Source organism: Solanum stenotomum, chromosome 5, assembly GCF_019186545.1.
Source record: "Solanum stenotomum isolate F172 chromosome 5, ASM1918654v1, whole genome shotgun sequence".
In the NCBI taxonomy this organism is placed as follows: domain Eukaryota; kingdom Viridiplantae; phylum Streptophyta; class Magnoliopsida; order Solanales; family Solanaceae; genus Solanum; species Solanum stenotomum.
Window position 1 is genome coordinate 36,887,590 of NC_064286.1, and position 14,220 is coordinate 36,901,809.

The 14,220-nt window shown below is 37.7% G+C and overlaps 2 protein-coding genes across 2 annotated transcripts in view; both read left to right on the top strand.

The window, feature by feature from the left end:
* LOC125865145 (probable protein phosphatase 2C 10) overlaps positions 1 to 14,220 on the top strand; it is an 878,192-nt gene that overhangs the window by 337,409 nt on the left and 526,563 nt on the right. The gene's annotated exons all lie outside the window — the stretch shown is intronic.
* On the top strand, positions 12,046 to 13,293 carry LOC125863901 (uncharacterized). Its single transcript, XM_049543874.1, has 2 exons — positions 12,046 to 12,672; positions 12,877 to 13,293. The coding sequence occupies exons 1-2, from the start codon at positions 12,046 to 12,048 to the stop codon at positions 13,291 to 13,293; spliced, it is 1,044 nt and encodes a 347-aa protein (XP_049399831.1).

Sequence of the window (14,220 nt, forward strand, 5' to 3'; positions counted from 1 at the left end):
TAGCCTAACCTAGACTAAGGATATCATTCTTACGATTAAGGATAAACAAGGCATACAACACATATCATACAAGCATACAATAGCATTTAGCATATAATTATGCAACTCTACTAAACCGGTTAACATGATACTACACCCGAAATATGGTCAATCGATCCTAACATAAGGTATCTAATCAAAGTAAAGTAGGAAACTAGTACCCACCCCCAATTCACTTCAATCGGCAAGCTTTTACACAATTTAGCTCAAGAAAAAAGAAAGGAAGCCGTAGCCTACATTAAGGCAGCCCGCACGAGCTCCAAATCACTTTATCGAAGCTTTTCCTTCCCGAACGACCCTTGATAACTTCCAGTCTATCGAATATAGGATCACAACGTTAGTACGGTCGTTTAGACACCAAAATGACAACAAATGGAGATGGGTCAAATTTGGAGTAAAAACTGGAATCGTGGGACCCACACCAAACTGTTCGGATTTGACTCCGTCAAGAGACCCAAAACAGTACTCCGAACTTGTGTTCCAAATTGGAACACAATTCAGGGCTCAAAATGTAGCAAAACCCAACATGAAAGGAAAAATCACATTTTAATCAACTTAAAAGAAAACATGCAGCAGTCTAAACTCAAAAGTTACGAGAATCAAAAGGTTCCCAACACTCCTTGAACACTGTATGACAAAGCCACGACAATTCCCAATACGTGGGACTTCGAATCACCTAAAATCGAGCTAAAATGAGTGAGATATGACCAAAGCGAGGATGCAGAAAACAAAAGCTCGAAAAAAGGCCTAACAGTCTGGTTTATAACCAAATTTACCTTGAACGACGTGCACCCGATAACTACCGAACACTGTACAGTGAAGCCATCGAAAATGCAAAGCTCCCGCACTTTGAATCGTCCAATTCGGTGCAGAGACGAGAGAGTTATGAGTGTTTTATGTTTGGAAAGGGTTGCTTATATTTTCTACATTTATAGCAGATTTTTCTGCAATTTCTTTCCAAAATTTGAAACTCTGACGGGGTGCTCTGAACTCGTTCGGAACCCCGTGCACGCAAACGAGATATAAAACCATACCAAATTTGATATTCCGGACTCAATGACGCAGTCAAAATTTCTATAAGAGGTCATCTTAACAAAAACTGGGTGCCACACTCAAATGCCATTTTAAGTCAAAAACCACAAAAGGGCTTGGAAAAATATCTGAAACCTCGGGACACAGAAGAAGGGTCAATCTAGACCAAAATTGACATTCCGGAGCTAACCGCGCTAACGAAATTCTCATCCAAGTGTGTTTACTCAGAATGTTTACTAAAGTAAAACTTAGGCTTAAACTTAAAGTTAAAACGCCTAATCGCACCGACTAACACTGAAAACCTCGGGAATCATGCCGACATGCTACTTGCCTAAAATGACCCTTTCGGAGCTGATGGAATTGTTAGAATTGGATTATGATGTCATCTTCTTGGACTTTTGATAGAAAACGATCGTTCGAGGTTCATAAGCTCCAAAAACACTAAAACTCGCACAAAAGTCATACGAACGACTAGGTGACCAAACTGTCAGTCCCAATAAGTCATAAATGACTTGGGATCGCTACAGGAGCGCTCTAAACGACAAACCAAAGGTAAACCACAGAAATGACCAGGAGGGTCATTACAAGTTAGCACGCTAACCTCCACCTCGGTTGGCTAGGAAGCTGCCTTCTTCATTGTACTATAGTTTGAACTTGGCCTCATCAGGACTTGCACACCCAACACCCACAACATTGACACTTCTAGCTCCAAATCTCATGACATTTTTGGCCAAAATGTCTAGTTGTGTCATTATCTTTGCCATGTTTTGGTCCTTCTCTTGGTCTTTCTCAAGCTGCTCCTTGGTCAATTTAAAACTGAGAGGGGAGACCTGATCTTCAAGGGTGAACCAGGCCTGATTAATTTTGGTCGTACAATCTAAACGCTGGGCTGCTATAATGTAAGGTTGTTGCATCAAACCTCTTGGAGAAAGTTGGTTAGCTATGCCCTTGTTCACCGAATCAAGGCTTCGATAAAAATAATGCAACAAAACGTTGTCGGATAAACAATGAGTTGGGCATTGCAACACCAACCTCTTAAATCTTAGCCAAGTCTCATGAATTGGCTCACCCTCCAAAAGCTTGAAGCTTTTGATGTTGTCCCAAAGGGTCATCATCTTCGAAGGAGGGTAAAATCGCATTTGAAATGTAGTGACAAGCTCTTCCCACGAAGTGATGGAGTCTCTTGGCAATTCAGCCAGCCACTTACATGCTTCTCCCATTAAAGAAAAAGGGAACAACCTCAACCGAACTGACTCTTGGAATATATTCATGAAGGAGAATGGCCCGCAAACATCAACAAAGTTTCTTATATGCTCATGGGGATCCTCATGAGCCAACCCACCAAACAACCCTTTCAATTGCAAGAGCTGGAACATAGTGCTTGTAATGTGGAACACGACATTTCCTTTAGCCTGAGGCAAGCGAATGGCACAATTCCACCCATTAGCCGAGGGTCATTAAGATTCGGCTCACTGACATTGTTGAGGTTGCCAATGTCATCTTGGTGGCCCACTTGGCTACCACTGCTTCCGTTGACACTCAATTCCTCTATTTAAAACAACAACACACAAACCAAAACTAAAAATAACTAGATTCAACTATGACTAAAAAGAAAAAAATTCAACTTCACCAAAAGAATCTTAAACAACACCACTCCTTGGCAGCAGCACCATTTTGATTAACGTTTCAAGGACACTTCATCCAATTCTAAGTGTCAATGATCGCTAGTCAGTATAAAACCCAACTAAGTGAGTTGGGCCAAATTCCATAGGGAGCGGTACGTGTTTAAGATTCAATAGTAAAGTGTGAACATGGTCAAATCAGTCATAGGAATAAAAGTTTTTGAATAAAGATATTATTTAAATCATGGGGTGACATGAATATCAAATGGGGTGTTTTGATTTGAAATTATCAACTACAAACATCAATAAACTATACGAAATAACAATAATAAGACGGGTTCTTGGGATGTGATTCAATTATAGGCTTATATAGACAAATGGATAATTGCAACTATTAGAAAATAGCTAAATATTAGTGAGTAAGCAAGACTATAGAGGAGGTAAACTTTCTCTCGAACAGTTTACCCCGAATCAAGTCGATTTTTCTCAAACATCAACAAGCATGCAAAATAAGAACAACCTATACTTTAGTCCATTCACTCTCTCGATCTGAATGTGTGGAAAAGGGTTTAGGATTCACTCTCTCGAGCTAAACCCATGACAACCCAATATCCATAGACCATCAATCAATAATGTTAATTTTAAAACCTCTCTCTAGAGCAAGCCAAAAACACAAGAGTAGAATTGCATTTGCAACTACAATTCTTAACTTAAACCACAATTAATGATTGCACTCTCTTCTAAATAACATTAAAACTAACAATCAGCAATACCCATAAACTAAATCAGCCCATAATCACATAATCACAACCCAAGAATTGGGGTTTTAGCTAAACATTATAAGAAGATGAAAATCGTTACCAAATTGAGTTTCCATCAACTGGGTAATATTGATTTCATCTTTATAATGTTCCAATTCGAAGAATCTCAAATACCCACTTCCAATTTCTCAAAAGTGAAAAACTTCAATTCTTCAAAGCTTAGGAAAAACTAGAGAAAACTTGTCTCCCAGTTCAAAACTCAATAATTGACTAAAAATATATGAACTTCGATACTAAACTAAATGTTCAAAAATGTATTTATAGTCACCAAAAATGTGTTGCGAAGAGTCACATGGAGAAGTAAGTTGGGCTCGCCAAACCACTCTGTGATCCACCCTTTGGTCACTTCAATCACCTTTCTGCCTTGGCCTTCAACATCCTCAAGGTCTGTAACTTTGGGCGATCCAACACTACATCACGGAACCACTCGGTGATTCATCGACTGCTCCTTGCTCTCGCCAACTTGGTTCTTTCCTTCAAGTCTTGGCACACTGGAACTTTAGGCGGTCAAGTTGTCATTCGGTGACTCGCCAAGTGAACTTAGCGATCACCAGGCTTGCTTTTCTTCATTCTTTCATCTTGCTTCGTTCCTATTTGCAAATTAGGGTCCTTGCTTTGTTCCTCAATCCATATACCTTGAAATGAAGGGTTTTACATCAGTTGTTTGCACAAAATAAGCATTTGAGGATACTAAACCCATATAAATAAAGCCCTAAATGAGTCCAAATCACAGACTCATCAACCACTAGTCACATATCATTCTAGCCCTGACAAGCTCGACTTAGTGAATTTAAATCGCAATTAGCAATTTTTGAGTCGCAGTTGCCACATATATTAACCCTTCATTTCTCTACCTCAATCTGACCCAAAAAGCAAAAACATAGAACTTCTATTTAGGTTGACTTCACTATGCTATCACTCTTAGACATGTTGGCAACTTCCCTACACATCTACACTCTTATTCACTACAGAAAACAACCATACTCATGAAAACCTAATTTAGGAAAATAGCCCAAGAGAATTGAGGGCAAATGCAGATGTCATTCATGTCATTTGATCATGCTTCATAGAACATATAGATACCTTCATCTATAAGCTTACTTTTGTCATAAATATTGATATCATAAAACATGCATAATTTCAATACATCTTAATTCATAAGAAGACTTGCATATCTTCATAAATTCATAGTTCATAGTTCATGGGTTTATCATAAGATCATGGTTCAAAAGCATAATTTATGCATGGGCAAGTGCAATTTCAACTAAAATATCATAGATTAACATCAAATAATGCATTCGAAGACTTAATCAATCATAACCTATCATAATTGGAAGAAACCTACATTCTTTGAATTCGAACCCTAATTTGATACTTTGAGAATTGAATTGGAAACTTGATAGCTTTAGGGACACCATGGGTGAATGCACCAATTCCTTGATACCAAAGCCCAAGAAAAATGGAGAATTTGGAGACTTGATAGGAATCCTAGCTCTGCTTTTTCTTCCTTAGACTTGAGAGAATTTGGGAGGAGGAACTTGGTTAACTCTTGAGATTTTAGTAGAGTTCAATTGGGTAATTTGAGGGTTAAAATGTTTATATAGGGCCTAGGGTAGAAGGTAACCGACATAGTATTGAGTTAAAATAATTAGGAAAAGACCAAAAGCCCTTTTAAAAATACCTATCGAGCCTCACCGACGGTTCAGACCTATGGTCCGTAAGTCCTACTACGGACCATCCTGGTCGATCGTAGGTGGGGTTCAGTGACTAGTTTTTGGGCCATCCATCGACGGGGCCTATATACGGTTCGTAGGTCTACCTACGGACCGTACATGACCACCGCATATCTCCACTTTTCTTTAATATTTAACCTCATTTCCCCATTCGCCTACGGATGCTACCTACAGTCAGTAGATGCTTCTACCAACCGTAGGTCATGTGTGAAACCCAAAATTTGAATTTTCCTTCTTTTGAATCAGAGGTGTTACAACCATTACGCATCCTCACACATCTCTGATCATCGTTCCCAATTTATGTGGACTTTTATATGATCATCTGATTTGTTTAAGCTCATTTAGATGTGTAAAGTTTCAACTGAGTTAACTTTGATAAAATACTCAGCCTTCAAATATTCAGCTGTAGACTTGGAATTGGGTCCTGAATTTGCACGAGCTCTAAATAACAAAAGAGTTTTGTATATCAGCGAGATTTTTAAACCCAAGTCCTTCCTCCTCCTTGGGATAACACATCTTGTCCTAATTAATTACTCCAAAGTTCTGCAGTTTAGAAGGTGACAAAGCATCTCCCAGTTTCAATCCTCTCCTTTCACCATTGGTAATGATAGAATACAAAACATGAAAAAGAAATTTCCGAACCAAGTCAATAGAGATTCAAGAGAACCCAAATTTCCTAAGAAATAACATAATACAGAACCAAGAAACTCGTTCGTAGGTTTTCTCCATACCTAGTTTTAAAATAACATTTCCTTGTCTACTATTATTGATACTATGTATAATCTCTTGGGTAAGTAAAATATTCTCAGTGATTAGTCTTCCATTTATGAGCCCAGTTTGGTTTTCAGATATCAACTTTGGTAGAAGTTTGTTAAGTCTAGAAGTCATGTGTTAAAAAATTGCATAAGAACTGCAACAATCCAAGTTCTTTGTATTCCATAGAGCAGTAATTTACTGTTTAGCAGTTAATTAGTTTATCTATTATCCCTAGTCCTTAGGAATTTGTTTCTTCATTTCAGTTAGCTTGTAAACTCTTTAAATAAATCTAAGTTTATAATGAAGTAAGTAGTTTTGCTTTCATCAAATATATTTTTGTTGGTTTATTAAACTTATGTTCCACCTGTTTAATACCTACGAAAGCCATATTTTTATGTTCTTCATTCTCTGGAAACTCATAATTTCTATCCTAACACTTATTTCTTGGGGGATCTATGGGTGCTTCACAAAAGTTAGGATTGAAGTCAACGAGGCAAGTTTATCAATCATGGAAACAAAATCAATTTTTTTTCAGTATTGACACCACCTATTTTTAATGATGATAACTATCAAATTTGGGGGATAAGGATGAAAAAGTATCTAGATGCCATGGATTTATGGGAGGCAGCCTAACAAGAATACGAAGTTCCTCCGTTGCCTAACAATTCTACTACTGCCCAAATCAAAAACAATAAAGACGGGAAAACCAAAAAATCATAAAGGCCTGTTTATTTTCATCAGTATCTTATTCAATTTACAATCAAATATATGGCTCTAACGTCAGCCAAAGACATTTGGGATTAACTCAAGGTAGAGTACAAAGGGGATGAAAACATTAGAGGTATGCATCTTATAAGAGATTTTGAGATGCAGAAGATGATAAAAACCGAAACCACCAAATATTACTATGAAAGGCTCTTGAACATAGAAAATAGGGTAAGATTGCTTGCTTCTGTGATCAATGATTCACGTATTGCTGAAAAAAATCCGGGTAACTATGCCGGAAAGATTTGAAGCAACCATAACTACTTTGGAAAACACTAAGGATTTATTTAAAATCACCTTTCTAGAGTTGTCGAATGCTTTACAAGATTAAGAAAAATGAATGGTCATGAGAGAAGAAGGAAATATCGAGGGAGCACAGTTTACAAAACCTCAAGATGGAGGTAAAAATAGAAAGAAGAAGAACAAGAAGAATGGTGAAGGCTTTCCAGCAAGTACTTCCAATGGAAAAGCTGGAAACTCAAAGCGAAGTTATCCTCCTTGTAAGCATTGTATAAAGGCCATCTATTATACAAATGTTGGAGAAGTCTTGAGGGTAGATGCAGTAAATGCCATCAACTTGGGCATGAAAGCATTAAGCTGTCATTTGCCTGAACAATGGTCAACAACAAAAACAAGAGGCTCAGATTGTTGATAGAGGGGAAGAAGATCAACTCTTTCTTGCTACATGTTTTTCTAGTAGACCATCGAGCGAGTGTTGGCTAATTAACAGTGGATGCACTAATCATCTGACAAATGACATATGTCTCTTCAAGGAATTGAAGCCAATGACCATTACTAAAGTCAGAATAGGTAATGTATGGCGACAAACTTCCTGGAAGAAGTAAAGGAACCTTTGCTATCCCAAGGCGTCAGGTACTAAAACAATTTTTTATGTTCTTTATGTAGCTGATATAGAAAACTTGCTAGTGTTGGTAAATCAATGGAAAAGTCTACAAAGTAATTTTGAAGATAAACATTGTTTGATAAAGGAAGCTTCAGATCAATAAATGTTTAAAGTAAGAATAACAGGCAAAAGTTTCTCATTAGATCCATTTGAGGATGAGCATGTGGTTTTTTTAGCCAAAGAAAGTGTTACAGAAGTATGACACAAAAGACTCCGACATTATCACTATGAAGGGTTGCTTAAAATGCACAAATAAAAAAATAATTAAAGATTTGCCTATTTTAGAACTAAATTCTTCAAATTGTCTTTTCTGTTAATATGGAAAACAAAACAATGTTCCATTTTGAAAGAGAACTTGGAGAGCCTCGAACAAATTGCAACTAATTCATGTTGATATAGTAGGGACTCCCTCACTAAAAAGTAGTCTTTACTATATTACTTATGTTGATGATCTAACCCGCATGTGTTAGATTTATTTTCTCAAGCATAAGTTCGAGGCTGCTGATGTCTTTCGGAAGTTCAAATCCAAAGTAGAAATTGAAGCTGAGTGTAGAATCAAGTTTATAAGAACAGATAATAGAAGGTTGTTATGTAAGGAAGCATGGATTCATTATCAACTAACTAATCCCTCTACTCAACAACATAATGGAGTAAGTGAGAGAAGAAACATGTACATTATGATGATTAGTAGATGCATGTAGCACGAGAAGAACTTGCCAAAGAAAATTTGCGCCCAAACAACAAATACATCAATTTTTCTCCAAAATAGGCTTCCTACAGAGGCAGTGAAAGACTGAACTCCTTTTGAAGTTTGGTATGGATTCAAACCATCCTTAAATTTCCTTAAAATATTTGGTTGTCTTCGTTTTCCCTATGCTTCTCAGGTTAAACGAAATAATGTCAGGACCCAAAGTATATCATTTGGTGTAACATGGCATATAGAACCCCGAGAGGCTCTACACAAGCCAATTAACATAGATCATACAAGATAATAGAAGTAAACAATTCAAAATATAGAATTTCATATTTCAATAAGTTGTACAAAATAGAAGTCTAACATAAATCTCAACTAGCCATCAAATACATCATAATGAAAGTGATTGGGACATAACCCCTACATCATATGCAAAGTCTAAAAACGGGGGTGGCATAAAGATATAAAAGTATCTTTGTCCTCGAAACATGAGGACTCACCAAACGTTAAAGCCAAAGGTCAACTAGCCACGAGAATGGGAGGTAGGAGCGTCGAACCCTACATTAGTGAAATAATGTAGGCACAAGTATGCATTAGTTCATGGAATGTACTATGTATAGGGCAATATGTGTAAAAATGGATGGTAGCATGAATAGGTTAAAAATATGTAGGCATGATCATTCTTTAAACATTTAAAAACTTAAAGAAGTAATGACATGTAAATCAAGGAGTATGGTCAAGATAATAATATAAGACACATAGGAAAAGCTTTTGAAGAAACATAGTTTTTTTTTGGGAAATTAGCTTTAACCGACAGTAAGACCATGTGAGATATATCATGGAATCCGGTATATCCCTTATATCGATGGAAGAGGAATCTACTTGCCAAGGTAGACTCGTACATATCATCTTTTTCTAAAGTGGAACCACTAGCTAGGTCATTTAAGACAATCCTACAGGAGCACGTATTTAGGGACTAGAGATTGCTACTAGAGACTACCCTATTTGAGCCTCCACCTCAAAGTCCTCTTTGTGCTAAGTATAAATCCCGAAATAATAGATTAAAGTAAAATATGAAGATAACATAGGAAAGACAATGATAAATACCAATCCACATATTTCAAGATCAAACCATAGAATATCTCCTTAAACATAATTCAACATGGATGAGAAAACCTTTCATTAAAGTGAATCCATATGTGAGAAATACCTTTCACAATCATGATCATAAATGCATGCGAGAAAACCTTTCACAACCAACCTAGTTACTTTCCCTTCGAAGCATCCTCAAATCATTGACAACATTTCATAAAAAAACATGCATATCTTCATAAATTCATATTTCATAGTTCATAAACTTCATCACGACTTCTTAATAAAAACTCATGGATAATGCATAAGTTAATATAATTTCAATTAATTATCATGTATTTACACTAAATCATGCATTATAATACTTAATCAACAATAATAAAATCATAATTTAGTGAAACCCATGAAGATTGAATTGAAACCCTCACTTGATCAATTGAAATTGAATTGAGAAAATTGGAAACCTTGGGGACCCCAGGGAGAAAAGGACTCCATGGGTGAATAACCCTAGCTTGATACTTAAAGTACAAAAAGGAATTCAGGATTGATGAACTTGAATTAACCCTAGTTTCTCCTTTTTCGTTAGTCTTGAGAGAATTTGGGAAGGATAAATTTTATTAGGTTTTGGGGATTTAGGAGAATGGGGTTTGAGTGGGTAATTTAGGACTCAAAAAATCCTTGTATATGCCTTAGGATGAAGGCCAACATGACTTAGTTTTGATTTAAAACAATTAGGGAAAAGACTCAAAATCCCATTAAAAACTGCTTAAGTAGACACCAACTGTAGAAACCAATTTTGACCCTCAAAATTTCACGGAGTCTAGGATCCACTTACGAGACCTACCTACAACTCATACAAAGAATGCCAAGCCATCCTTGTGAACTGTAGAAAATGTACTAAGACTTGGTTTTAAAAATATATTTCCTCCCTTTCTACGAGACTAGTCTACGACCCGTAAAATACTTATGAACCATAGACTTGTCTTGTAGACCTGAACCTACTACTACTTAATGCAGCCCTTTTTTTTGAAATTTGAGGTTTACATTATCTACCCCTTGGGAACATTCATCCTCAAATGGAACTAATGTAAATACAAAAGGGTAGGGGAAGATATTTAACAGCCCAACATGAATGAAACGTCATCAAAAAGCACATAAATAAGGAGGGACATCGACTCCAAGCCAAAAACATATTCGAATCATCATTTCATAAGGTATACATGCAAATCATGCTCAAATGCAAATATTCATGGAAACCAACAAAGTTAAATGAAAATCTCAAAAATCAAATTTTCATGAGCATGCATACATGAGGAAACATAACAATGACTATGACATGAGAATGGACCATGAGGATGTAAATACCTCAAACTAGAATAAGATCGGAGGGAAATAGATAGGGAAAATGGGACATCATATCGGCCTCGGACTCTCAAGTAGCACCCTCAATTCTCTGATTCCTCCACAACAGTTATGGATGCAACTTCCTTATTCCTCAACTTTCCGGTCCAAGATCTCAATGATAACTTTTTCATAAGAAAGATTCTCCTTTATAGCAAGGCTCTCCAATGGTACAATAGATGTCGGATCACCAAAAAATTTCTTCAATGAAGTGACATGGAACACCATATGCACCGATGCTAAGTCTTGGGACAATTTCACTGCTTTTATACGAGGTGTTCCGAATCACCGTATATATGATGAGTCGCTAAAGGACTATTTCTACCGAGGTCAGGATGACAACAGTAACGCAGTGTTTGATACTATTGCTGGAGGTTCATATGGTGAGTGTACTTTTGAGCACATCACGGAGAAACTGGACAAGATCTCTCGGAATAACAAAGCTTGGAGCACTAGAAATTTAAAGATTGGGAGGAATTCATTTGCCGTTCAAACTACAAACAACCAGTCTGCAGATGGGATTCGTGAGGAGATGGCTCAGATAAGGACTGAACTAGGGTTGGTTTTGAAGCATGTGAGCGAAGGTGCGGAGAAGGTAAATGCTATGAATTATTTGACTAGGAATCCACCACTGGTTGAAGAGTGTTACTATGAAGAGAATTCTTATGTGGTGAATGATCAGACGGGGGGTTTTCGACCAAACGCCCAAGGTTCCAATACATATAATTGGCGCCAAGGTCAGAGCTATGGTAACTACAATCGAAAGGGTCAATATGTTCCGTATAGGAAATTCAATCACAATAAAAACTTCAATCGGAACAACTATGGCAACAGAAATGATCGGGTTGGACTTTATGTTCCCCATTAAAATGGGGAATCTAGTCCTAGGGAAGCTGGAAGTAATATGTCACATATTGAGCATATGATGCAGAAGATGATGATAAGGTTTGATGCAACTTATTAGAATGTGAAGGAGATGAGAAATGACTTGTCTGATATTGGTCAAAAAGTTGATGCCCATGCAGTGTCAATTAAGCATCCTGAGAAGCAGATGACTCAGTTGTCAACTATAGTAAATCCAAGTCAACCTGACACTCTTCCTAGCAACACGATCCAGAATCCAAAGAATGATGGGCATTGTATGGCAGTCACTACTCGAGGAGGTAAGCAAACCATTGATCCACCTATGCCGTCTGGGGTGGAAATTAAGAATAGTAAAGATGATGATGTGGTCAAGGTAAGTGGAGAGTCCGAGAATGCGACAGAGAAAGAAGCGGAGGTAACTCAGAAAATTGTCCCCATACATAGACCTCCACCTCCCTTCCCACAGAGGTTAGTGAAGAAGACTAAAGAGGGCAAATACCGCAGGTTCACTAGCTTGTTGAAACAACTTCCAATCAATTTTCTGTTGATAGAGGATTTGGAGCAAATGCCTAGGTATGAAAAATTTATGAAGAACATGGTGACAAAGCAAAGGGCAGTGAGCTTCCAAGATAATGATAGATTTCAACATTGTAGTGCTATTGCTACAAGATCCCTTGTGCAGGAAAAGGAGGATCCTGGTGCCTTCACTATTCCATGTACTATCGGGTTGTTGCATTTTGCTAAGGTGTTGTGTGATTTTGGTGCTAGTATTAATCTGATGCCACTGTCTATTTACAAGAAGTTGGGTCTAGGAGATCCAAAATCGATTGTGATACAGTTTCTCATGGCCGATAGAACTGTGAAGAGGCCCATTGGTGTGCTTAATGATCTACTAGTGAAAGTGGAGTCATTCATCTTTCTGGCGGAAATAGTGATTCTTGACTGTGAGGTTGATTTTGAGGTTCCCATCATTCTTGGGAGACCATTCCTTGCCACTGGGCGCACCTTAGTTGATATGGAAAAGGGGCAGATGAAGTTCAGACTGAAGAATGAAAAGGCAACTTTCAATATCTGTAGGTCTATGAAGTAGAGTAGTGAGCTCGAATCGGTATCTGCAATAACATATAGAGTTGAGAGTTGGTCTGAGGTGTAGATCGAAGAGAGACTAGGTGTTGAGGCACTAGCAGCGATTATGATGAACTTTGAAAGTGATGGTATTAAAGAGTATGATGAGTTGGAGGCCGCACTTGATAGGTGTGAATATAGTTCAAAACTAAAGAAACTGGAGTTAGACATGAAAAATCGCGAGTCCTCACCCACAAAATCGTTTGTTGAGGAAGCACCAAAATTGGAGCTTAAGGCTCTACCATTACATTTGAGGTACGTATTCTTGGGAAAAGATGATACTTTATTGGTCATCATTGCGAAAAATTTGAATGGGCGACAAGAAGAGTGTTTAATTTCTGTGTTAAAGAGGTTCAAGCGAGCTATTGGGTGGACTATTGCAGACATTATTGGGATCCCTTCTGGTATATGTTCTTACAAAATCCAACTCATGCCAAATAACTAGCCTAGTATTGAGCACCTGAGAAGATTAAATCTGCCTATGGAAGAGGTAGTTAAAAAGGAGATCATCAAGTGGTTGGATGGTGGAGTTATCTATTCCATTGCAGATAGTAGCTGGGTGTGGCATGTTCAATGTGTGCCCAAGAAATGTGGGATGCTATGGTTCCTAATGAGAGAAACAAGCTTATTTCGATGCGGCCCATTTCTGGATGGAGAGTTTGCATGGATTGCCGGAAGCTAAATGCTTGGACAGAGAAGGACCATTTCCCTATGCCATTCATGGATCATATGTTGGATAGACTTGCAGGTAAGGGTTGGTTTTCTTTTCTTGATGGTTATTCGGGCAAAAATCAGATTTCTATAGCTCCGGAAGACCAAGAGAAGACCACCTTCACTTACCCTTGTGGGAAATTCTCCTACAAACGGATGCCATTTTTGTTGTGCAATACTCCAGCGACCTTCCAGCGTTGTATGATGTCGATATTCTCTGATATGGTAGAGGACACTATTGAGGTATTTATTGATGATTTCTCTGTGGTAGGTTACTCGTTTGATTGATGTCGGGATCATTTGGCTGAGGTGCTTAAAATGTGTGAAAACTGCAATCTGGTGATAAATTTGGAGAAGTGCCACTTTATGGTGAAACAAGGGATAGTTCTGGGCCATCAAATTTCTGAGAAGGGCATTGAGGTTGATAGAGCAAAAGTAGAGGTAATAGAAAAGCTTCCACCACCTATCTCTGTAAAAGGTGTTAGAAGTTTTCTTGGGCATGCAGGTTTTTATAGGAGGTTCATCAAGTACTTCTCTAAAATTGCACATCCATTGTGCAAACTTCTTGAAAAGGAGCATAAGTTTGAAATTCATGATGTTTGTCTAAGAGTATTTGGAGAGTTGAAGGAGAAGTTGGTTACTGCACCTATCATTATTTCAC

What these genes read in the sequence shown, in the direction of transcription:
- LOC125863901 (XM_049543874.1), top strand. Translation starts at nt 12,046, where the DNA reads ATGCCGTCTGGGGTGGAAATTAAGAATAGTAAAGATGATGATGTGGTC. An exon ending in TAGTGATTCTTGACTGTGAG is followed by an intron (nt 12,673 to 12,876) that starts GTTGATTTTGAG and finishes TCTGAGGTGTAG; the next exon opens with ATCGAAGAGAGACTAGGTGT.